This window comes from Aquarana catesbeiana, linkage group LG02, assembly GCF_042186555.1.
Source record: "Aquarana catesbeiana isolate 2022-GZ linkage group LG02, ASM4218655v1, whole genome shotgun sequence".
NCBI lineage: Eukaryota > Metazoa > Chordata > Amphibia > Anura > Ranidae > Aquarana > Aquarana catesbeiana.
Window position 1 is genome coordinate 300,757,485 of NC_133325.1, and position 24,253 is coordinate 300,781,737.

The window sequence follows — 24,253 nt, forward strand, 5'->3', positions numbered from 1 at the left end:
CATTTTTCCACATTGAACCTCGTGCATTTTTAAACGGCATGTTTTGTTGCGCATAAACGATTAATGAAACCACAAATGCAACACGTGTTTTTTTTTCATGTTTAGTAGATGTACGCAAAAATGCATAATTTTGCATGCATTTACAAAACGCTCGGGTGTGAATTAAACCTATGTCTCCAGTTGAATCTCGTTAAAGTTGCATTTGGATCTGTAGGATACAATAAATAGTTGTTTATTCTTCTAGCGTAGTGTACTTCTGTATGTAACTGTGTGGTAATTTTGGTGAAAGTGAAGCGAGGCTAAAGAAAATACTTGGCATGTCCTCAGAATCAGCTGTCACTGTGCAGAAAGACCCAGCAAATTCACTTAATTGCTGCTAGAGTTCAGTTTCCTAATCGCCACTCTATCACATTTAAACAATGTGCGTTGGTGACCTTAACTTTTGAGGACACATTCCCATTCCATATTTTTGCAGAGCACAGTTTAGGAGCTGTTGGTTTGCACTGAACTCTTGTGGCATGATGCCCTTGATTAATTTGAGCTGTGGGTTAGTTTTAGCACAAACACCTAGGCATAACTTGCTGACTATGGTTTACTAGTTGGGCAGTGGTATGCCCACTCTGAAGGTTTTTCCGACAGAATTCCGCTCAAGCTGTCTTGCATACACTCCAAATTCCGACCATCAAGAATGCAGTGACGTACAACACGTACGACGTCTCGTACTTGCTTCAGAGCATGTGTCATTTTTGGTACGTCGGAACAGCATACAGACGAGCAGTTTTCCTGATAGGAATTTGTTCCATCTGAAAAATATAGAACATGTTCTCTATCTAAGTCCATCTGAATTTTGGACGTAAAAAGTCAGATGGGGCATACACACAGTCGGAATATACGATCTAAAGCTCCCATCAGACTTTTTCTGCCAGAAAATTCTGACCGTGTGTACGGGGCATAAGGCATATTTATTGTGCTAATTTGTAATAAACGTCATGTGTGTTTTTTTTTTTTTTTTTTTTTTTTTTTCCATTTTAAAGGGTTAGTTCTCACATGCGTTTCACCATTTATTAACAAACAGTATTTTTAATCTAGATATACATTTTGCAACTGTAGTGGCAATTACCCAAATTGGCCATGCTAATCAAAACTGACAGCTTCTTTTGGGTGTGGCTTGTCATGCGAGTTTGGGATCCAAGGTCTCATGACAAGTCGCACAACTGTGAATGGGGCCTAAAGCCTGGTACACACTGCAAAAAACAAAGCAAGAAACTGACAGATCATTGTACCAACACAAGTGGTGTTGGTGTTGCAATCTCCCCCTGCTGTGCTATTGTGGTCTGACAGGGTGGGACTACTTACCCCCTCCCCCTTACCCTACCCTGCCAGAACACATTGATCAGCGCTCACAGCCATTGGCTGCGAGCGCTGATTGGATGCTGTTTTTCCAGCAAGTCCCTTTGACAAAAGCCGGACATTAGACCAGTTTCTGTCGGACAGACTGCTGTACACACTAACTGAAAGTTGGCCGGTTCTTGCTGAATCTGACAATTTTTGGACAGTATGCACCCAGCTTAATTAGCTATCCTAGTTTATCTTGAACTTCAGAATAATTAATTATGGAGAATGGGTTAGGAGCAGGGTTTGACTAGTTTTTAAAAAAGACCACTGTACAGGGCTGACACCACTTGAATGCTCTGTGGTGTTGGCCTACAACATAACTTTGGAGTGGTGTGCATTTCTTTCACAGCAACATGTATTCTTCTGTACTTGCAGTGTCTTTAAAGAGATACAAAATGGGCAGATGTGCATGTTTTTCAGTGATGTACTGCATGTGTTTGTTTTTTTTTTTGTTTTGGCACTGACACTTTAACAGGATATTGGTCTATCCTTAACAAATGTTAAAGTGGTAAAAAACCCCAAACCAAACGTTTATTGTATTCCAATATTGCAGCTTACCAATTCTTGTATATAGTGGCTGCATTGGTTTTTCTTTTATAGTCTTTCCTTTTCAATTTCACCTGGTGATCTGGCCAGTAAGTCTGTTTTTGAACAGAACAAGCTGCCCTGCAGATGTAGCAGTTAGAGGGTGGAGACAAGCCACTTACACGTGTGCATACAATGATTAGCTTTTGTGTAAAACCTTTATCCCAAAAGGTAAAAACTGTTGCCGTAACTGCCTGAAAAGTATTAGCTGCTAGCAATAATCACTGTGTTCTCTCAGAAGGGATGACTACCTGTGCCTCTTTCCTTGCTCACTCTCTCCCTCCTTACCCCATGGGCACATGTAAACTAGTTAAAGGGTGCGTGTGGGTGTGTATAATATAGATAGATGGATATCAAACATGCCTATACTTACCTGCTCTGTGCAATCGGTTTTGCACAGAGCGGCCTCGATCCTCTTCTAGGGTGCCCTGCTGTCGTTCCAGGCCCCTCTTCATCGCGTGCCCCCACGGAAAGCCCCTTTACATGGGAGGGACCCGTGTGGGCTCACCGCCTGCTCCCCTGTCCCTGGATTTGATTGACAGCAGCGGGAGCCAATGGCGCCTGCTTCTATCAATCTGTCCAATGAGGAGAGAGAGACAGCAGCTGGAGCCTCTACGCTCGTGTACATCGCAGGATTTGAGTCCGGCTCAGGTAAGGGAGGGGTCTGGTGGGAGCTGCTGCACAGAAGGTTTTTCACTTTAATGCATAAGAATGCATTAACCACTTGCCAACCGGCTCATGCCGATATACGGCAAAATGGCACAAGTGCGCAAAACTACGTACCCATACGTCATTGGCGGCTAGTGGGTGCGTGCACGTGCTGCGGATTCTATGTTCGCCGGTGGCCCGCAATCAGGGCACGGAGAGCCAGAACGGGGAGATGCCTATATAAACAAGGTGTTTCCCTGTTCTGCCTAGCAACATGACCGGGATCTACTGTTCCCAGTGATTGAGAGCAGTGATCTGTCATGTTGTATTGGGTGCTGCTCACATGCATGTGCTTTTCCCTGCATGTAAATATAGTTCTATGTAATAATGCGGCACTCTCACTAATGGCCCGTACACACGATCCGAAATATTGTCCGAGGAAGAATCGTACGATTTTTGGATCGTGTGTACACTACTTTCGAGAGCCGATCATGACAGTTCATCTGATATTATTGTTCAATCGGACAAGCACGAAAATTTTCCTCGTACGATGCCAGATCGTACGATTTCCGTTTTAGTCAGTATAGTTGTCGTCCGAAAATACATTACAACACATTACATCACTTCCGATTTATTTATTTTTTTAATTTTTTTTCTGTCGTACGAGAATTTTTGTGACTTTAGTTACCTATCCAATTTCTACTTGCGACTATTAAGTGAAAAAAGTTGTACGATCTGTCATAAGCTATTCGGATCGTGTGTACGGGCCACAAGTGTAGCTAAGTAATCAATTCCCTATGTGAATATGTACAGCTGTGGCCAAAAGTCTAGAGATTGACCACAAATATTAATTTTCACAAAGTCTGCTGCTTCAGTGTTTTTAGATCTTTTTGTCAGATGTTACTATGGTATAGTGAAGTATAATTACAAGCATTTCAGAAGTGTCAAAGGCTTTTATTGACAATTACAATACGTTTATGCAGAGAGTCAACATTTGCAGTGTTGACCCTTCTTTTTCAAGACCTCTGCAATTCTTCCTGGCATGCTGTCAATCAAAACTTCTGGGCCACATCCTGACTGATGGCAGCCAATGCTTGGAGTTTGTCAGAATTTGTTTTTTGTTTTATTTTTGCTCATGAGCCTCTTGCGGCTTGACCACAAGTTCTCAATGGGATTAAGGTCTGGGAAGTTTCCTGGTCATTGACCCAAAATGTTGATGTATTGTTCCCCAAACCACTTAGTTATCACTTTTGCCTTTTATGGAAAGGTGCTCCATCATGCTGGAAAAGGCATTGTTCCTCACCAAACTGTTCTTGGAAGGTTGGAAGAAGTTGCTCTCGGAGGATGTTTTTGTACTATTTATTCATGGCGGTGTTCTTAGGCAAAATTGTGAGTGAGTCCACTGCCTTGGCTAAGAAGCAACCCCACGCATGAGTGGTCTCAGGATGCTTTACTGTTGGCATGAAACAGGACTGATGGTAGTGCTTACCTTTTTCTTCTCTGGATGCCCAAAACAATCAGAAAAGGGGATCCCTCAGAAAAAATTACTTTACCCCAGACCTCAGAAGTCCAATCCCTGTACCTTTTGCAGAATATCAGTCTGTGTCCCCCTTCTTTTTTTTTTTTTTTTTTCCCCTGGAGAGAAGTGGCTTATTTGCTGCCCTTCTTGACACCAGGTCATCCTCCAAAAGTCTTTGCCTCCCTGTGTGTGCAGATGCACTCACACCTGCCTGCTGCCTTTCCTGAGCAAGCTCTGCACTGGTGGTGCCCCGATCCTGCAGCTGAATCAACTGTAGGAGGCGGTCCTGACGACACATGCTGGATTTGAGCAGCCTGAAGCCTTCACAAATGCAGTGGAATTTTTTTTTTTATGGCTGGGGTTAAGTTTATTCAATTCATCTGATCACTCTTCATAACATTCCGGAGTATATTCAGTTTTGACCATGGCTGTGTATATCACTTTACATTTTACAAAAATAATAAATGCTAAAAATGAGAAATGTATTTAAATTCAGAAGAATTTATTACGAGGAGCCGGGTGCCGCTGCTGCCGAGTGCTGGCTTGCAGCGGTTTCATTGATTTTAAAGGCACATTTACCTGATTTTAATGGAATTTATTTTTTTTTTCTAATAAATCTGGGATCATATTACACTATAGGTACCCACCTTGTGTTTCTTTGAGTGGTTGGCAGCAGAGCAAAAGAGACTGAGGATTTCCTAAAGAGGTACAAGCCCACTGCCACCAAGGAAATCCCCAGCTCAATGAGGACACCTGTGCTGAAGTGATAAAAACCTATTCACACCCCTAGGGGGTTCAAGCGCATTTGACCTAACAAAAACGTAAGTTCTTAGATCCATACTTTGAGGTAAGCGCATTGGAATGAAGGTGACGGTGGTAACACATTGTAACATTTGTACACGAAGCAGAGGAGGAGTTAATGTGGATGCCATAACTTGGGACTTGATCTTACTAATAGGGATGAGCTCCGGCGTGTTCGCATGGCGCACGTGCCGAGCCCGCCAGGAAGTCGGCACGGCGCAGCGCTAATCACAAGCAGTGAGACATTTCCCGATGTGCGGCTGCAGAGATCGGGAAATGTCTCCCTGCCTGTGATTAGCGCTGCGCCGTGCCGACTTCCTGGCGGGCTCGGCACGTGCGCCATGCGAACACGCCGGAGCTCATCCTTACTTACTAATAATGTGGTTATAGACTTTCTCATACCACGAAAGTTTCAGTGATTTAACCCTTTCATGACTAAGCCTATTTTTGAAATTTGGTGTTTACAAGTTAAAATCCGTATTTTTTGCTAGAAAATTGCTTAGAACCCCCAAACATTATATATATTTTTTTAGCAGAGAATCTAGAGAATAAAATGGAGATTGTTGCAATATTTTATATCACACGGTATTTGTGCAGCGGTGTTTTAAACTCAAATTTTTTGGGAAAAGGGACACTTTCATGAATTTAAAAAAAACAAACAGTAAAGTTACCCCAATTTTTTTCTATATTGTGAAAGATGATGTTACGCCAAGTAAATAGATACCAAACATGTCACACTTTATAATTGCACGCACTCGTGGAATGGCGACAAACTACGGTACCTAAGAATTTCCATAGGGGATGCTTTAAAAAATTTTTTCCGGTTACCAGGTTAGAGTTACAGAGGAGGTCTAGTGCTAGAATTATTGCTCTCGCTCTGACGATCGCGGCGATACCTCGCATGTGTGATTTGAACACTGTTTACATATGCGGGCGCGACTTCCATATGCGTTTTTTCTTTGCTTCGCGGGGACGGAGGCGCTTTTAAAAAAAATAATTTTTCTTATTTTTATATTTATAAATTGTGTTTAAAAAAAAAAAAAATTTTCATGTCTTAAATTGCTGTCACAAGGAATGTAAACCTCCCTTGTGACAGTAATAGGTGGTGACAGGTACTCTTTATGACCCCCGATCCCTCCTTTGCACTTCAAAGTATTCAGATCGGCGAAAACGGCGATTCTGAATACTGTATTTTTTTTTAATCGGCGCCATTGGCAGCCGAGTAAACAGGAAGTGACGTCATGACGTCGCTTCCGCGTTTACACTTAGAAGGCTGGAACGAAGCCACCCACAGCTTCGTTCCAGCCAGCCCCCAGCCGCCGGAGGCAGCCGATTGGTCATCGGGCCTCCCGATCGAACGGGAGGCCCAGTAAGAGCGGCGGGACGCGGCTAGAGGGGGGAACGTCCCCTCCCGCTGCTCCGGTATAACAGCTGAGTGGCTTTTAGCCGCATCGGTTGTTTTACCCGGAAAGCTGATCGCCCTCTGTAAAAAAACGGTACCGGGATGATACCTGCAGCTGCAGGCATCATCCGGTATAACCCCGGAAAGCCGAGTACGCACATCTGCATACGCTCGGCGCGAAGGCGGTTAATGAGTATATGAAGAGTAATTTTATAGAACACTTTGCATAAATTCTTTTTTAGCATGTTTTATTTTATGTAATGTAAATTGATATATATAGTGTGTGTGTGTGTGTGTGTGTGTGTGTGTGTGTGTGTGTGTGTGTGTGTGAGACACACACACACACACACACACACACACACACACACACACACACACACACACACACACACACACACACACGGGACGGAAAGTATTAAGACCCCCTTAAATTGTTCACTCTTTTTTTTTTTTTTTGTTATATTTTCAGTTTTTCTTTTTTAATAAATCTGCAAAAATGTCAACAATTCTGTGTTTTTCTGTCAATATGGGGTGGTGTGTGTACATTAATGAGGGAAAAAAATGAACTTAAATGATTTTAGCAAATGGCTGCAATATAACAAAGAGTGAAAAATTTAAGGGGGTCTGAATACTTTCTGTATGTATATGTGTATTATATTTCACTCCTCAGTCTTTCTAATTATACTGTTGATATCTTTATATTTTTATATATTATATACCGAGTGTGCCACTGTCTGCGCGCCGCCTCTGCCGCTCTCCATGTTTCTGTGCTAGTGCTGCTGGCGCTTCCCCAGCTGTCCGGCCTCAGTGATGGACATTCTCTGCGATTGGCTGCTCCAGTCATGTGTAGGCACGGCGGCAAGCAGAGCTGGCTTTGGCAGTTGATCGCGGGTTTGCTCCCACCTCGCTGTCCAGGTCTCATCGCTGGCTGTGCTGGGGTGGGCTTCCACCACACTCCGCAGTCCACATATGGGAGACAAGAAGAGCCCAGGTGAGTGATGGCTGTGTACTGCCGTGCCGGGGCCGTACTGGCTGGAGACTAGCAGGCTCAGCAGTGAATAGGAAACAGATCAGGTAGGATGGGGATGGCCGGGGTGACACCTTCTCTGCCAGGCTGAAATGAGATGGAGGGAGGAAGTTTATCTGAAGTGCCGCTCTTCTACCACTTCTGGGACACTTCCATCCTGGGAAGGGGGCACATTCCGACAGACTGGGAAACCAGAATTGCCAACCTGTACCCAGAGCTTTCTGCTTTGTGCTTCATACATGGGGTTCTGTGTATATATAGTACATGGGATGATGGGGGGGGGGGTAGTGTATGTATGTGTGTATATATAATATAAGGGTGGGTGGGCAGTCTACATATCATACATAGGGGGGGTCAGTATATAGGAGACATGGGGACCAGTGTATATATAATATATGGGGAGTCAGTGTACGTATATAAAATTCAGTGTATATAAAATATATGGGGTAATGGGTGGGGTTTTTGTATATAATTTATGGGGGTTGTATGTATAATATATGGAGATTAGTTTGTGTATATATAATATATGGGGGTTAGTGTGTGTATATAGAATATATGGGGGTTAGTGTATGCATAATACATGGGGGTTAGTGTGTGTGTGTGTGTGTGTATGTATATATATATATATATATATATATATATATATATATATATATATATATATATATATATATATATAGAAGGTAGTGTATATATAAAACATGGGGTGAGGGAGGGCAGTGTGGAATACATCTGGGGGGGGGGTCAGTGTATACATAATACATGGAGGGGCAGTGTGTAATTCATGGGGTGATGAGGAGTCAGTGTATATATAATACATGGGGTGATGGGGGGGGGGGAGCAGGGGCAGTGACACAGATGCATTTTTTTAATTACATACATGTGCTTATGTGGTAAGGGGTTTAATACTGTACTAGTGGAAGGGAGTACTAAAAGTTCACGAGTTAGGGGGCGCAAATTACTTGACTTGCCCCGGGTGCTGACAACACACGCTACGCCACTGGCTCCTAGGGCCATCTGGCTTTTTTTTCCTGACTCTAAACTCTCCTGCATGTTAGCCTATGTTTCCATGCACACATAGGCTTTTAGAGAAGTTTAGAGGCAGGAAAAAAAAATCCACTTCCACTGCATCCAGGAGCAGTAGTGTTGGCATAAACACTTGACGCTTGTAAACACGGCTAACTGCATGTTTCAGTGTGAAACTGCACATAAAGGGCAGGGTTGAGCATAATATTCATCTGTGACAAACTGCAGTGTGTGGGTCCTGAATATTCCTCCATAAGCACAGCAGTCATTGCTGCACAACAGATGTTTAAAGCGGAAATACACTGCATCTGAGCACCACAGACCAAAAGTGCTATTTTAATTTGTTTTTAATGTTTAATGTTTTTAATGTTTAAAGCAAACGCATCCATCCATCCATCCACGGTGTACTTTTGCTGAGAAAACCCCTCTTCCCCTCCTGAAGACTCCTGAGATGTATGACATCCTGTGCTTAGACCTGGGAACCAGGAAGTAACCTAATGAAATGTGTAAAAAAAAAAAAAAAAAAAAGTTTTGTCAATCGCAGCCTGTGAGCCGTTGAGGGGGTGGGGCCAAGCCACGGCTTTGTGTCTTATGGAGGCATAGAGCAGGGCTTGGGAGCGAGCACACACCAGTGCCCCTAAAGCGAGTGGCTAGCTATTGGGGACACTGGTTGAGGGGGAAGAGCCAGGAGTGCCAGTGGGGGATGCGAGAAGAGGAGGATCGGGCTGCTCTGTGCAAAACCACTGCACAGAGCAGGTAAGTGTGTGTGTGTTTGGTTTTTTTTTTGTTTTGTTTTGGGTTTTTTTTGCCGAACCTTTAATACTACTTTTAAAAATGGTCCATGTTAATTGAAAGAGTGAATTTCCGCTTTAATTTGGCAGTTCTGTAAACTTGTGTTTCTTTGACGCAAATGCCCTTCCCAAATTGCTGACAACAGAGGAGCGATAGAAACCGGCAGGTAACCTCCACAGGTCTGTGAATTCAGAGCCATTGTCGAGTTGCTCACTGACCCACGGGAGCTGAAATTTGGTGATCATGTGACCACACCAAAGTGGATTAAAAAAGGAATTTGCACTGGAGTGTTTATAAAACTGCGTATGTGTAAGCAGGGGGAAGCTGATCATAGATGGATTGAATTTCAGCTGGTTCAGCAGGCACTGTCCGAATTTCGATCCATCTATGGCTATTCCTGTTCAAGAAAAGTCAATCTAATGATCAACTTCTCTCAAACAAGCTTGTTGGAAATTTTTCTTTCAATCTGCACTGCAGCCAATCCGCTGCAGCACTGATCTATGTATTCTCACAGCAGGGGTGTCCAGTCAGAATACAACAAGGCTTGGTTCTCACGAGTGTGGGCCATGCAGCCCTCGTTTACTGGGGCTTTGCAGCCTATTAATTTGAATGGGCTGCTGTCCCGCGTGAACCACAGTAAAAAGGTGCATGCGCCTTTTTTAAAAATGCAGCCGAAGAGAATCTGTATGGTCTTTTTGACCATGCTGTTTCCCTGCAGTTCCCGCACCCACGATTGTGCTGCTCTTGCGACATGCTTGGGGGTGCCATTCATTTGCCGGTGCGAGAATCGATGCAATATCCGGAACGCATGGTACGGGTTAGTGTGAACCTAGCCTAAGGCCTCTTACACATGGGTGCCTCCGCTAAGTGGAATTTGCTTGCTCAGCAGGGGATCTTTGCGCTGAGCAGGCGGATGACAGGTCCGACAGTCCCGCTCTATGTGGCAATTGGATAGAAACGGACTGTCATTCCATTTCCATCTGATGCCCTTCGATCCGCGGGACAGCTGGGGAATAGGACCACCAGCTGTCTGTTTTTGGAGGATAGGATGGTTGAGGGGTGTCAGCTGACATTTGTCGCTCCATAGAAGAGATTGGAAGAACTGACAGGCAGAACTGATCAAACAGCCCGTGTAAAAAGGGGCCTAACACAGCAGGGAGGATTCCTTCATCCACCTTTGCTTGTGTGGATGGGGGAATACGTTCATTTTTTTTTTTTTTTGTGATCCCTGATCAGCACTTTTAGCAAATGGTAGAGTGTGCTGACCAGAGTGCTTGGGGGAGGGGGGAGATTGCTGTACTAACATTGGATTGTTAGTAAAGCAGCTCCTTCTGAGCCGTCAGTTTTTTGTTATTGCTTTGTTTGTTTTCATGCAGCCCTACTGGGTTGAACGGAAAAAAAATAGTACTGTGTACTAGGGTTAAATGTGCCTTGGCTAAATCTATCTAGCCACAGCCTGCTTTTAGCAGTTTGTAGTCTTCACTGATTTGAATGTATTGCAGCATAAATTTTTTTTGCTCATCGCTTTGATTTTTTTCCTGATATATGAAGTGGTTGTCTTCCTTGTTTTCACTCTGTACAGTATAGGAGTCTAGTATGTTGCTAAACCTAGGTACACCCATCCATATAATCTATATAAAATAATCAAATTGTATGTAGCGCCCTGCTCCTGAAGAGCAGACGCTATTCTTTTGAAATTTAAGCTGGCTGAAGCTACAGTTAGGCTCAGCTCATTATTACCTAAATTTATGGTTTCTGTACCAGTTTAGCTGTACTGTGCAGATTGCCATATGACCATGGGTGGTGCTGTCACCATTGGTGGATGTTGTAAATACTGTCTGGTTGGACATATTGAATGCTCTTTGCTCAGAAACAGGTTCGGTGGGAGTGGTTCATTCACCGTGCATTCTGGGTAAAGGTATTTAAGAGACTGACACCATTTTGTGTGGTTGGCGCTTCCAGACCTTATGGCCTTCCTGGCCTGGGGGAATTGCTGCTGCCTAGAAATCTGCCTTGGGGTTGGCGGACCTAAGGCTCTGTTACTAGAAGAAGGCCCAAGGTCTTTGGGACTGTAGCAACCAGGGGAAGACTCTTCGGGAGAGGACCGAGCGTAAGGCTGGTATCTTGAGAAGAGCCTGGGAACTCAGTTGGAGACGCTTCCAAGTTTGTCAGGTCTGTGGCAGAGACCGTATCAAGTACAGAAAGCAATTCATCTTAGATTGTCAGGTCTGTGGCAGAGACCATATCTGAGCATAGCATCGGCTGCTAGATTAGTGAGAGAGATCTAGCCGATGATTGCTAAGTCCAGCTGTGAAGCTGTTGCTTGCTGGATATAAGAAATACCTTTATACTACAAGATTCAAAGTACCTGAATCCCGTTCATCTCTTTATCCTGCTATTGCATTGTTTGGTTTTCTCAATAAAACTTGGAAAAAAGGGGAAGTGTTGGAGCCAGTTTTTCAATTTTAGTAAATGACAAGTACCCCTAGGACGAACACTGTGAAGATGGTAACAATAAGCCCGAAAAAAAAATTATTAGCGGCTCCTTCGGGGGTAAATGACTGCTATATGTATATACTGTAATTTATCTTAAAACATGTCCAAAACTAAAGATGGAACCATATTTCAAAAGTGGCATTACATTGAGTGTGTAAACAACTATATACTGCTGCACATTGCAAGAAATACAACAAAACTATCACCAAATACTGTTTCAGTGTATATATTATATTATAATCGGAATATATATAAAAAGATTCTAAATGTTTGCATGGGCCTCCAGTGACAACTGTTTGGAAGAAGAGACATAAAAGGAAGAGGAGATGGCTTTTATTTATGTTGCTTCATATGTCTGGTTTAATGAAGTGCTAATGTGTATTTAACTATGGAAAAAGTTATAGAATATTTGTACTTTAGTCACTAGGGGTTGCAGGAGTTGGCAGGACAAAAATGCCATCGGCATGCAGTAATTCATATTACACCAGTTTTGCTGTGTTGGGAAAAAGAATGGACACTTTGCCTGCTTTTAGCAATTTTTTTTATCTAGTTTGTAGAACATACAGCTTACAAAAATGGGCCAGTTAATACCAGTTTGTTGCCTTAATGAATGTGCATTTAAACATGCTTTATCTTGCGTATTACGTGCCTTTTGTTAAGGAGCCCACTTATTTTGAATGGGCTGCAAGTCCCCTAAAATTGACAGATCAGTCACATTGCCTTAAATTTTAGCAGTGTACTGTTTTTGCTTAAACATGTGTAGCAAGGTCCCAGGCCTCCTTCAGTCTAATGAGAATCTCCAGGGCCAGAGATGGCTGACATCCTTCTGTATATGGTGGATTCCAAGGCATAGTAGGTGTAATGTAAGGTAGATTCATGGGCGCCAGACACTCCTTGAATGCAAAGATTTTATTTCTCTTGACAGAACTTTGCGAGAGAGGGTTGGGGCCGGGACACCCTTAGGAAGTTGCAATGTTATTTTGGCAGACTCCGAGACTTCTACAGGAGCACAGCCATGCAGGGAAAGGCATTAAAGCAAGACTCTACATCTGCATGTGTAGGAATGCTGTCTCCTATGGCAACATTCTTTAACAGTTTCTAACACAAAGTGTAATGCCGCGTACAGACGATCGGACATTCCAACAAAACCGCAGATTTTTTTTCCTTCGGAGGTGGGTTTAAACTTGTCTTGCATACACACGGTCGCACAAATGTCGGGAATTCCGAACGTCAAGAACGCAGTGACGTACAACACGTACGACGAGGCTAGAAAAAGGAAGTTCAATAGCCAATGCGGCTCTTCTGCTTGATTCCGAGCATGAGTGGAATTTCGTGCTCTGGAATTGTGTACACACGATCGGAATTTCCGACAACGGATTTTGTTGGAAAATTTGAGATCCAGCTCTCAAATTTTTGTTGTCGGAAATTCCGACAGAAAATGTCTGATGGAGCCTACACACGGTCAGAATTTCTGACAACAAGCTCACATCGAACATTTGTTGTAAATTCCGATCGTCTGTACGCGGCATTACAGTTCCTTCACTTCTTCTACAATCACTTCTTGTAGTCTCTCTCTAGACTAGCCAATTCACTGCCACTAAATTTCTTGTGCTCCTCCAATCTTTGCTGTAGTATCTTCCTCAAGCGTCACTCCAATTTTCTGCTGAGTTCCTAGCTTGGCGCTACAGATACTTCTCAAGCTTCACCCCACTAGCCTGCTCAGTCCCTGGCTTGACACACAAGGCTGCTCTGCAAGCGTCACCTCCGCTGGCTGGGTCTCTGGCTTAATATATGGTAAACGTTCCGCGCTACCCCCAACTGTGATAAACCAATGTGAAATTTAAATTAGTGAAAATCTATTTAAAGTGCATAAAAAACACACAAAATCGCAAATATATGAAACATAAATAATCCTGAGTGCTGCAACTAAAAAACCTTGAACATGAGGTTTTGTACAGTATAAAGAAAAAAGTTCAGTGCGCTAGTCAAATTTAAAACCAAATAGTAATGTGAATCTAAAGAAATGAAAAAATTATAGTTCATATGGAAAATGATGGTATCATAAACCGGAGGTTTTCAGTAAATCTTCTATGGATCTTCTAAGACAGGTGTCCGTTTATGAAGCAGTGATCAGCGGTGATCCCGAGGATCACCGCAGATCACAGTCCATAAACAGTTTATGAAACAGTGATAATGGGGGAGAACATGTTTGAACTTGTTCTCCCGCCGATTATCTCTACACACGGAGAATCCTCATTGAATGACACAGTAACGGCCAGTTTATGAAGCGGTGATCTCACCGCTTCACTGGCGATCTGTGTCAGAATTCACACTCCCAGGTTCACCAGCTCAGAGGTGGTGAATCGGGGAGTGAAGAGGAAATCTGGGGGGATCTGAGGGGGAAGGAGGAAGATTTTTAACTTCCTTATGCCTCGTTCAGACCCCCCAACACTGTAAGCATGTCCCCCTGTCATATTTATGTGTATACATATTTATACATATATACATATAATGTGTATATGTATATATATATCATGTGTGTGTGTATATACATGTATATATAGTGTGTGTGTGTGTATACATATGTGTATAATGTAGGGGGACACATTATTTTATTAACATTAATCCACGCCGTTGAGCAGTGATAATTTATCAATGCTTGATAAACTGACATCTGGTGCTGTAATCTCGCAAAGTCTCACGAGATTCCAGTATCAGGGGACGTTCTCCACTATTTGAAGCATTTGTAGATCACTTCACTCCTCCAAAGGTGAAGCGATCTACACCGCTTCATAAACTGGCACACAGAGGAGAAGATTCTTCACTGTGAATGCCGGAGAACGAAGCAGTGAATAGATTTCACTGCTTCATAAACGGACACCTCAGTGCAGAAATAGGAAAAGGGGGCTGCTTACCAGATTTGATGGATCCCCACCACAGATCATGCAAGCCTGAACAAACTCCTCTTGGGGTCAGGAACAGCTGGTCTTTGAGTAGAGACAGACTTCCCTCCACGCCAGGTAGTTGAAATTTCAGAGGCGGTAATCAGGAACACTATCCTCCATTAGCTGCTCCAGCAAGACCACTCGTAGCAGGAAATAGTATATTTTAAAAGAAAAAGAGGCGCTTCATTGTGCAGTAGTTTAAAATGCTTTCATCCATGAATGGACAACTGACATCAAAGCATTGGCAGGGTAAAACACCGTTGCAATTAAAAAACACAGCCGACGCCGAAGCCGATCAGCTGAGAGTGTGGTGACGTCAGGTCCTCTGGCTCCACCCTACTTGACGTCACCACTCTTATGCTCAGAGAAAGATCGGTGACTTCTGTGCTCCCCCTATGGCTCCCCACTCACAGGCTCCTTATACCACTGCAGGGGTGACAGGCAATAAGGGATATCATAAGCAGTCTTCCCAGATGGTATCCTGTAGTCACTCTAGCAATGGCTCTCGTTTTCCCTTGTATCCGCTACCCTAGGACAACCGGATCAGTCATCTGTGCACCACAGCCTCCGCCACCACATCCAAGAAGGGGATCACCAGAGATCAGTCTTTTATATAATATTTTGGTGCTCTGGTCACTGGTGGGGAGGAGGGGTTCCCATGCAGGAGCAATGGAGAGGAGCAGGATCCGTTAGCAGGTGTAGCCGGCAGCATCAGATGACAGTGACACACAGTCACTGCTTCTTCCTGTGTTCACGTCGTGCTGTGCTGGTCCACAGCTTTCCTGCCCTGCTGGTGCTGCAGCTGATTGAGAATTATGAAACCACCCCATTAGAGCCCTTTCACACTGGCAGCGCTCGGACATCGGCGGTAAAGCGCCGCTAGTTTTAGCTGCGCATTACCATCGTTTTTTGGACGCTAGCAAGGTGCTTTTAACCCCCACTAGCAGACGAATAAAGGGTTAAAAGTGCCCGCAAAGCGGCGCTGCCCATTGATTTCGATGGGCAGGGGCGCTTTAGGAGCGGTGTACGTCCTGTAAGCGCAGCGCCCCAGTGTGAAAGCACTTGGGCTTTCACACTGGGATTGCAGATGAGGTTTTTTTTCAGGGGGCTTTACAGGTGCTGTTAGCGCTAAAGTGCCTGAAAAATGCCTCCAGTGTGAAAGGGGTCTTAGATTCACTTTCCTACATGGACACGGACAAACACACTTTGATTTCTTGAGAATAACAAAAGGTAGGAATCTGCAACAAAGTTTGTTAAAATCCTTGCATTGCACATAGATCACCCAGAGGGGATTTTTTTCCTCTCGGCAAAAGTGTTGATACGATTTAACACCACTTGTGATGAGACTGCATTGAGCTATGCAATCCAACACAAGGATGAGGTTATTTGCTTTCACTGTTAACAGTTGTTTACTGACACTCCAGTTGTCCAGTGCTTGTAAAGTTGACACTTGATGTTGAAAAATGAATGTTGTAATTTTAATGTTTTTTTTTTTTTTTTTTTTTTTTTTTGCTCTGTACAGTGGTTTTTCCAGAGCAGCCTGGATCCTCCTCTTTTCATGTCCCCGGCCGGCACGCCTGGCCCCTCCTTCCTGCTGGGTGCCCCCAGAGCAAGCATCTTTCTGTTGGGGTATTAAAGCAGGCTCACTCCCAAGCCTCTGCTCTGAATGTCCGTTCACACACACAAAGCTGCGGCTTTGTGACCCCATCCCCTCTCTCTAGTCATTGGCTCACTGGCTTTGATTTTCAGCAGCGGGAGCCAATAGTTTCTGCTGCTGCCTCATCCAATGAGTGAGAGTCCCTGGAAAACCCAGGCTCTTGTGCACATTACTGGATCACGATGGGGTTCATAAGTATTGGGGAGCCTGCTACACAGAGAAGGTTGTTTTTACCTTCATGCATGAGGGTAAAAACCTTGATCCTTCAGAACCACTAAATATTGATTATATAAAAATATTAATTACCTTCTCAAGACTTGATAAACTCTCACAGTATGTTAGATAATTGCATTATCAAGAAAAGGTTATACTAAAGCCGGGTACACACTAACCATTTTTTTTTTTTTTCCATTAAACCCAGTGGGTTGCATGAGAAAAAACTGACTGCTCCGGTCGGAGACACTGTACTAACCATGTGAGGTTAGTTCAGCAATCTCCCCTGCTGCTGTTGTGTTCTGACAGGGACAGCCCCGCTACCAGACCACTGATCTGCACTCTCTGCCATTGGCTGAGAGCGCTGATCGGGAGTCGGACAGCTGCTGGTTTTCCAACATGCACGTCCTACAGAAGCTGGCCGAATGTCCGACTTCTGTCGGACAGACTAACATGCACATGGGCCAGATTTCGAAATATGTGTGTGTGTGTGTGTTTTTGTTTTTTTTTGTTTTTTTTTTTTTTTAATTGGCCGTTGTCCTCTGACATTCGGCTCATGCGTGCGGGGCTTAAAGGAGAAGTCCAGCCTAAGCTCATTTGGCTGGGCTTCTCCTCTGGGCCACAGGAGTACAATTTCTTTTGCACTCCTGTGACCCGTTTTCAGCAGAGAGCGGACTTCAGATGTCGGCAAGATCAGTCCCGCTACCATGTCATCCCGACTTCTTCAGAAGTCTGGATCCGCCAGGTGCCTGGACTGATGGCAGTCTCAGCCTCTCAACGAGCCGCTGAGACTGCCGCTCCCCACCCCCCCACAGCTCAGCACTCCAGTGAGCATGGAGGAGCAGAGCAGGAGAGCTGCTGATTGGCGGTGTTCGGTGGCTCGGCTCTCGGTGAAGAGGCGGCAGGGGACAGATGCAGCATCATACTAGGTAAGGATGATTGACCAATAAAAAACAAAAACCCCATACTTCTCAAGATTTATTTAGCAGCTATAAAAAAAAAAAAAATCTTTAGGGTCCCGTAACACCTTTGCATTGCAGTACCATTTATTCTGAATGGCACCCAGCAATGCATGGTAACACACTACCATGCATTAATACACTGTGCTGAGGAGCGTTGCTAGTGCATTTAAAATGAATGTGCTGTCTTAACACGTGCATTAGTGTGTGTGTGTGTGTGTGTGTGTGTGTGTGTGTGTGTGTGTGTGTGTGTGTGTGTGTAATAACTCGCCCGCAGCGCCCCTGGTGTGAAAGACCATTTAAGAAAAGTTTTTGTCAACAGCAAGTTGAATGCCAGGCAAACACGCAAGTATAAATACACATGAGAAGATGTTGCCTTCCAAATGATTTGAATGTAATGTCCTTAGATTGTAAGCTCTAATGAGCAAGACCCTCTGATAACCTGCTGTATTGAATTGTATTGTAATTGTACTGTCTGGCCGCATGTTGTAAAGCGCAGCATAAACTGTTGGTGCTTTATAAATCTTGTAGAATAATAAATGCTCTTGGGCCATTCAGTACTGCCAGATGCTGGACCTATGCAATCTACACAGCAAATGAAGAATACAGTCGGTTAGCCAGTGAAGGAGCAACGGTACATTTAGGTCCTCCTTGGGCTCTTCCATGATGAAAGCATGTTGGTTGTGTTTTTATATCAGCCTACAGTTTTAACAGCTAAATATACAGCTGAAATGCATGTTACCAGTTTTACCTGCCAAAGGATTTGTAATGCTTTTACAGTTACCCATATTTGTGGTGCAACATCTTCATCCCAAACAGGTTATCTGTTCTAGAAAGTGTTAATTCTCTGTTGGATTAATGGAGTGGGTAACTCTCAACTTGAGATTACATTTATTTTTTTAATGTTTTTTTTTAGTACAGACTAGGGCCACTGTAAGTAGCTATTTTTTCTGTGTGTGTGTGTGTGTGTGTGTGTGTGTGTGTGTGCGTTTTGGGCAAAAAAAAAATGTTTAGCCATAGGATTGCTTATCTTTTAGGTTTCTGAGTTTTTTTTTTTTTAACTTGTTGAATGTACATCTAGTAATGCAGATGTTGGTAATTGTTTAGTAAGACAAACATTTCAGATCTATATATTAGTGTGCCAGCAGCTTTAAAATACCTTTTAGAAAAAAATGAAGATCAAAGGTCATTTAATGCGTTTATCTTATTTTAGGTACCGCCAAGTAGGGAAGAGCCAAGAACACCCGTCTTGAGCCAGAACATTCCAAAATTTTACTTTCCTAAAGGATGTCCAAAAGGAAATGTCAATATAGATGCTATAATTTTGACAATTGAAAATACGTTTTCAGCTTTTCCGAATGAGAGGGCAACGCTTGAAGATATGGGAAAAGTAGCTAAGGTATTTTTTCATATGTTTCACCGTTTTAGGCTCTGAATTGTGCCTTTTTGTCTTGTAAAAAAAATTACATTGTGTGCTCACATACATACTTTTTGTTTTTCTTGCCATTTGAATGGTAGAAAATCTGCTATATTCCTGTGTAACCATATAGCTGCTTACAAGACTTCAGAGGAATGTCTATTAAACTGACTGCTTTTACTTTTGAAGGGTGTTGGTGAGAGATGCTGGATTTTAAATTGTGATTTAGTGATGAATGGTCGGTTGCTTGTAAGAGTAAAGTTAGTTACCTCCTGTGCAAGGAAGGTGCCCTGGGAGCTGAGCAAAGGAGATTTAAAATAGGTACTCCCCACCAAATGTATAGTCCAAAGTGTTCTTCACAACAGTGCATGTTTCAGGGGTGTTTGGGTGTACTCACTATATCAGGAATGCATAAAAATCATGCAGCATACAGAAATCAAACTTCTGATTATGTGCTGATCAGTTACATTATGTATATTGCTTGCATTTCTGTAGTTTTGATGGGAGATCCCTTGAAACCCGCAAAACCCATTGGCTTGTCTATTTGACCTTTTAGGAAGAATTAAAATGTGGTGCTCTTTTAAATATCCTTTCTCCTGCTTCCATCACTCACTGTAAGTCCAGATCGATCTATCGATATCTATCTATCTATACATACATACATTTTATGCCCAACAAAAAAGTTGTCTCTGAGCAGGTGTATCTACATCTAGCATGGCACAATAACTTTGCACGTAAATGTATGTAACCATAATGTGTAGCTGTAAAAACCTGTGATCATTTATTCATATGTGTTTTATATGTCAGCATGAATGAAATGTTTGAAACCAAATGATCCTTTTAAAAACCTAAGTTTACACTTCTACAAGGGTTTCTTATGGAGATAATCTAGAAAAGATGCACTGCTACTTCATAAATAGTAGGAATGTTTTTCTAGTTCTGTGCTAGACAAGCCTGCCTCTTTAGACATGAATGCTACATACAGTGCCTTGCAAAAGTATTCACCCCCTTGGCTTTTTACCTATTTTGTTACATTACAGCCTTTAGCTCAATGTTTTTTTAATCTGAATTATATGTGATGGATCAGAACGCAATAGTCTAAGTTGGTGAAGTAAAATTAGAAAAATATATAAAACTAGTTTTCAGAAATAAACAACTGATAATTGGTATGTCCATATGTATTCACCCCCTTTGTTATGAAGCCCATAAAAAGCTCTGGTGCAACCAATTACCTTCAGAAGTCACATAATTAGTGAAATGATGTCCACTTGTGTGCAATCTAAGTGTCACATGATCTGTCCTTACATATACACACCTTTCTGAAAGGCCCCAGAGGCTGCACCACTAACCAAACACTGCCATGAAGACCAAGGAACTCTCCAAACAAGTAAGGGACAAAGTTGTTGAGAAGTATAAGTCAGGGTTAGGTTATAAAAAAAAAATATCCAAATCTTTGATGATCCCTAGGAGCACCATCAAATCAATCATAACCAAATGGAAAGAACATGGCACAACAGCAAACCTGCCCAGAGACGACCGCACACCAAAACTCACGGACTGGGAAAGGAGGGCATTAATCAGAGAGGCAGCAGAGACTGGAGTATCTGTACATAGGACGACAATCGTACGCTCCATAGAGTTGGGCTTTATGGCAGAATGGCCATAAGAAAGCCATTACTTTCAGCAAAAAACAAAATGGCACATTTCGAGTTTGAGAAAAGGCATGTGGGAGACTCCCAAAATGTATGGAGGAAGGTGCTCTGATCTGATAAGACTAGAATTTTACTTTTTTGGCCAGCAAAGAAAACGCTATGTCTGGCGCCAACCCAACACATCCCATCACCCAAAGAACACCATCCCCACAGTGAAACATGGTGGTGGCAGCATCATGCTGTGGGGATGTTTTTCAGCAGTCAGAACTGGGAAACTGGTCAGAGTTGAGGGAATGATGGATGGTGCTAAATACAGGGATATTCTTGAGCAAAACCTGTACCACTCTGTGTGTGATTTGAGGCTGGGACGGATGTTCTTCCAGCAGGACAATGACCCCAAACACACTGCTAAAGCAACCCTTGAGTGGTTTAAGGGGAAAAATTTAAATGTGTTGGAATGGCCTAGTCAAAGCCCAGACCTCAATCCAATAGAAAATCTGTGGTCAGACTTAGATTGCTTTTCACAAGCGCAAACCATCCAACTTGAAGGAGCTGGAGCAGTTTTGCAAGGAGGAATGGGCAAAAATCTCAACGGTAAGATGCAGTAAGCTTATAGAGACTTATCCAAAGCGACTTGGAGCTGTGATAGCCGCAAAAGGTGGATCTACAATGTATTGACTTTAGGGGGTGAATAGTTATGCACATTGATATATATATATTTTTTTTTTTTCTGTTATTTTGTCCTATTTGTTTGCTTCACAATAAAAAAAAAATCTTCAAAGTTGTGGGTATTTTCTGTAAATTAAATGATGCAAATCCTTAAACAATCCATGTTAATTCCAGGTTGTGAGGCACCAAAACACGAAAAATGCCAAGGGGGGTGAATACTTGTGCAAGCTACTGTATGTGGGCACTGGCTAGATAGAATATCAATACACGATGGTAATCTTTAGGAAGAAAAATGTGGGTACTAATACGTCATGAAATCCTTTGATTCAGCAAAGTTTAGATCTACACTTTGCGGTCTTTTTCTGAGCCATGTTGTCCATTGAATTTAAGCTTTATCGTCCATAGAAAAGCTAAATTGTTTCTTCGGAAGCCATTTTGATATGTAGATTTCAGAAATTAATTTTAATCTGAAACCAACAATAGCGGTGTATATGTAGTATATAAAACTACCCAAGAAATATGCAGTGTAGTGTTAGGTGAAAGCTTCCAAAGCCATCGGTTAAGAATTTGGTGTTTTGTTTAGCTCCTGCAGTTGACTTGCACCAAGCGTTCTCGACACTCCTCTGTACTTTAAGTATTCTCTGTTTGACCTCGACAGGGCAGAAATCCATCCCTCAGGAAGTTGGCTATCTCAGCAGTACAATACAAAGTGCCACCGTAGTGAATACTGACCTGCTCTGTCTCCCTGCACATAGCAAAACTGCACAACCTGCTGTCTTTTACTGAAGATGCAGTTTATTAAAGAGACAGCTTCCAAGGAAAAAATGTCATGCAGGGATTAATTCTAAAAATGCTAGCTTCTTGCCTGTCCATGACTTCAACACTTTTTTGAGTTCATGCATGCAGGAAAGACTAATCGGGACTTCTGGTCTACATAGTGATTGTAATTCTGGAGCATTTGGGTTTATCCAACAGCCAGGCACTAGTGTCTTTCAAAGGGAGAGATAAGCAGCTGCAGAATATATGTTTCTCATGACAAACTTTTTTTACATAGAATGATAGGCTCAACACTGGTAGCATGCATTAAGGTTGTATGTTAGTGCATTTGAAAGAGCTCAGCTGAAAAATAAAGGAAGGAATGTGCTTTGTTTTTGTCTTGCACTTTGTTTAATACTTCTGCAGGCCATGCCAGAATTCCCTAGTGGGACATATTCCCAAGATAGTGTGGAAGATAAATACAGCTCGTGATTAATAGGAGGATTTCTCAGCACCCGTACAGGCCTGCCTTCTATCATGAAATTGTATTGCAAAATGTCATTTCTACAGGGCTATGTATGGGCATTTGGTAATGGCTTCTTTTGGCCTCGATACCAGCATTTAGCTTGTTTTCCCTATGTTCTGTCTTGAGCTTGAATCATTTTTTTCATAAGCGCCAACCCACATTTCATTTTGCCATTTATGCACTATTCACACTCTTAAAGTGGCCACAAAGCCAGCCGCTGCATCCTTAACCGATGAGCCATCAGCAGGGTTTCCTGCTGACCGCTGAATGTTAGAAAATAATTACCAGCTAAAAAGTGTGTGGGGGGGGGGGGGGGGGGGGGGGGGGGGGGGGGGGGGGGGGGGGGGGGGGGAGAAACACGTTGCCCATAAACCAAAAAAGTGTAAAAGTAAATAAAGACCATATAAGAGCTTTTTGACAATTCCTTTATTAAAAAAAAAATAAAAAAAACAATGTCCCTCGATGTAGATCCGTCGTCAATCACTATGCCTCCGGACCCGAAAAACGAGGGGGGGAAAAAAGGCTCCGCTCGTCACGAATGCTAACGCAGTCTGCCTGCCCTGCCATGTGACATTTGTTAAATGGCTATGGGGCGGAGCCACCCAGTGGCGTTACGGGGGCGTTGCCACCAAGTGGCAAGGCCCCATAGCTATTTAAGAAATGTCACACATAGGGTCACGTTTGTGGCGAGTGGAGCCTTTTTTTTTTTTTTTTTTTGGGTCCGGGGACGTCGTGATTGACTTATAGATTCCTATAATCCCCTCCCGCAGACCCTCACAATCCCAGCCCAGGGTTGTGTTGAAGAGGCCCCTGTCCCCATCAACAAGGGGCTTGTGGCCTGGTATGGTTCGGGAGGGGGGGGTGCTTTTTCTTTTACATTCAGCTGTCAGTGGGGAACCCCGATGACTCATCGTTTAAGGACACAGCTGCCAGCTTCCCGCTCCGCCTCTTGGCAACCACCTATGTACGGTGATTGTTAAAGGGAGATAAAAAAAAACGCAAAATGCATGCAAAAAAGTGCCTGGAAAATGCATCAACCACAAAGATGTGAACTTAGACTGAATGCTTAACAGGATCCTGTTTTTCAGGACAGGACACAGGTAGAACATTTACAAATACTGCCTTCGGCCTTACTTTTCTGTGTTGATGCCCTGGAACAGGGGTATTGAATTAAAATTCACGAAGGTCCAGTCACTAAAATTTTCTTCCAGCATAGGTCTGAAGCCCATGGTTACTTCCTAATGGCACCTTGAAGCATTGGCCAAACGCTGCACATTTTCGTGACTGCCAAACTAATTATAAACCTAGCCTCAAATCCTTCACATCAGAACAGGGTTCACAGCCCCCTTCACATCACCCCGTTTACAGCAGTGTCTTCAACCCCCCCCCCCCCCCCCTTACATCACTCCCCACATTAATATCACCACCCCACCACATTCCTGTTCTCTGTCCCCTTTATATTAGCCCCCTCCTTCACATCACTGTCCTCGGGGGGGCCCCCCTTCATATCACCCCATCACATCGCTGTCATCGCCCCCACCCTCCCCCCACTTTGCATCACCCCCTTCTCCTTCACATTCCTGTCCTCGCCCCCTTTACATGGCTACCTCCATTCCATTCCTGACTCTGCCCCCCTTCACATCATCCCCGGCTTTCCACACATCCTTCACAGTAGTTTGATGTCCTACCTACACAAGGCAGGAGGCACATCTCAAGTAGACATTGGAGGCAGGATAGCTCCACCTGAAAGGCTGGAGGCTGACATCGG

The 24,253-nt window shown here is 43.3% G+C and overlaps 1 protein-coding gene across 7 annotated transcripts in view; it reads left to right on the forward strand.

The window, feature by feature from the left end:
* LOC141127797 (serine/threonine-protein phosphatase 2A regulatory subunit B'' subunit beta-like) overlaps positions 1 to 24,253 on the forward strand; it is a 117,200-nt gene that overhangs the window by 35,436 nt on the left and 57,511 nt on the right. For all 7 annotated transcript variants that reach the window (XM_073614577.1, XM_073614578.1, XM_073614579.1 and 4 more), the window contains one exon: positions 18,679 to 18,864. In XM_073614577.1, the coding sequence (XP_073470678.1) occupies positions 18,679 to 18,864 (186 nt within the window). The remainder of the gene's footprint in view (positions 1 to 18,678; positions 18,865 to 24,253) is intronic.